Source organism: Geospiza fortis, unplaced genomic scaffold (assembly GCF_000277835.1).
Source record: "Geospiza fortis unplaced genomic scaffold, GeoFor_1.0 scaffold279, whole genome shotgun sequence".
In the NCBI taxonomy this organism is placed as follows: Eukaryota; Metazoa; Chordata; class Aves; order Passeriformes; family Thraupidae; genus Geospiza; species Geospiza fortis.
This window is the reverse complement of record NW_005054352.1, coordinates 1,290,247-1,291,944: the sequence shown is the minus strand read 5'-3', so window position 1 is coordinate 1,291,944 and position 1,698 is coordinate 1,290,247. Positions and strand designations below refer to the sequence as shown.

Below are 1,698 nucleotides of genomic sequence, written 5' to 3'. Positions count from 1 at the left end.
CCTTCCCCCTTTTTTTTTTTTCTTACAGTCTATTTTTGTACACTTTGCAATAAAACCATGGTGCTGGGGAAGGTGAAGAGTCTGACGATAAGCTTTGACTGTCTGAATGACAGCAATGTCCCTGTATACTCTAGCGGGGATACAGTCTCAGGAAGGGTCAGTCTAGAAGTAACTGGGGAAATTAGAGTGAAATCCCTTAAAATCCATGCGAGGGGGCACGCTAAAGTACGTTGGACTGAATCGAGGAATGCTGGATCCAACACTGCCTATACACAGAACTACACCGAAGAAGTGGAATATTTCAACCATAAAGACATCCTGATCGGCCACGAGAGAGGTAAGGGCTGCGATGCTTTATTTTTTTATAGAAAAAAAGCATGCATCTTTGTGTCATCCCGGTTTAGCCCTGTCTTTTAATGGGTGCATTGGAGAGCAGGACATGCCCAGGGTCGTATCTTGGCGATGGAGTTACATACAGGAGATGCATTTGCAAAGTACCTGCAAGTAGGAGGACTCTCTTGCCCTTCAGTACGGCCGTATATTAATATATGAGGGTTTTTTGAGTGTTTTACCTTTTTTTTTTTCCCTGGTGATATTTAGTAGGATTTGCCTTACCGTGGGGAAAAACAGCTGTAAAATCACAGCCAGATGGGCAGCGGACTTTATTGGCAGAATCCTAGTTGAAACACAGCGAAAGCATAAAAACCATACTTTTTGACACGTGCGGGGTTCTACTGATGCTGTTGGGGTGATAATACAATGAATTTTTCAGGATGGCTGATTATTGGCAGATAAAGAGTCTTCTTGGCTCATTTTGACATATCACCACCCCACGTGTAATTTTCCCCTCATTTCAGTATTGCCCTCGCCCTGCTAAAAAGCTTTCATTTCCTTGGGCTGCCCCTACACCCCGCTCGGCAGTGGGGGTCACCGCGATGTAAGGGTATGTCCGAAAAGCCCTTGATGAGGAGCAAAAGGAGGGGGAGGAGAGAGAGAGGGGGGAGTGGTGTTGCGTAATGGAAGCATCTCTCCCAAAACTGGGGAGATGAGGACCTCCTGCTCCCCACTTCCCACTCGATCCGCCCTGGTGTCCCCACGAAGTGCGGACCCCTTCGCCAGGGGGGTGGAAGCGCTGGGCCCCGGGGTTGTCTGTGTTTTTTATTTCTTTTTGCTCCGAACTTCGCAGCCTTTGTTCGAAGCGGTTCAATCCTGTTTGGGACCGGCTTTGGAGGAGGGGGGTGGGCCGCCCGCTCCGCGCAGATTGGCCGCACGCGTCAGGTGGTGGCGATGACTTAATTCCCCAGCGCAAGAAAATAATATTAAAAATCGGTTATGTAATTTTTTGTGCTGCTTGTCGCCTTTTTTTTCCCGAATATGCATCATATACACTGCAGCAATGCGATACTTCTCGTTCTTTCCGGAAAAAAAAAAATGTCATTTTTGAACAACTCCGGGCGGCACCGAGCCCTTCATACAGTATACCCGAGCTCAAACCTGTAGCAGAACTCGGGACTTTTTTATTTGCTTCATGTCTCGGGCACACAGCGCTAACGAGGTGACTTGCGGCTCCCACCCATCTGCCACCGCCTCAGGAATCACTCGCCCGAGCATAACTTCCCGGCACCTCTGGACGGCGGGTTCCAAGAGCTTGTGGACGGGAGTCTGCAGCCACGCAGGAGCCGCCCGCGGCGGGGGGGG

General features: G+C 49.6%; 1 protein-coding gene across 1 annotated transcript in view; it reads left to right on the top strand.

Moving 5' to 3' along the window:
* The first annotated feature begins 6 nt into the window (after nucleotides 1–6).
* Nucleotides 7–1,698, top strand: part of ARRDC3 (arrestin domain containing 3) — a 13,643-nt gene continuing 11,951 nt past the window's right edge. The window contains exon 1 of the mRNA XM_005423414.3: nucleotides 7–337. Coding sequence (XP_005423471.1) covers nucleotides 58–337 — 280 coding nt within the window. The 5' untranslated portion in view covers nucleotides 7–57. The remainder of the gene's footprint in view (nucleotides 338–1,698) is intronic.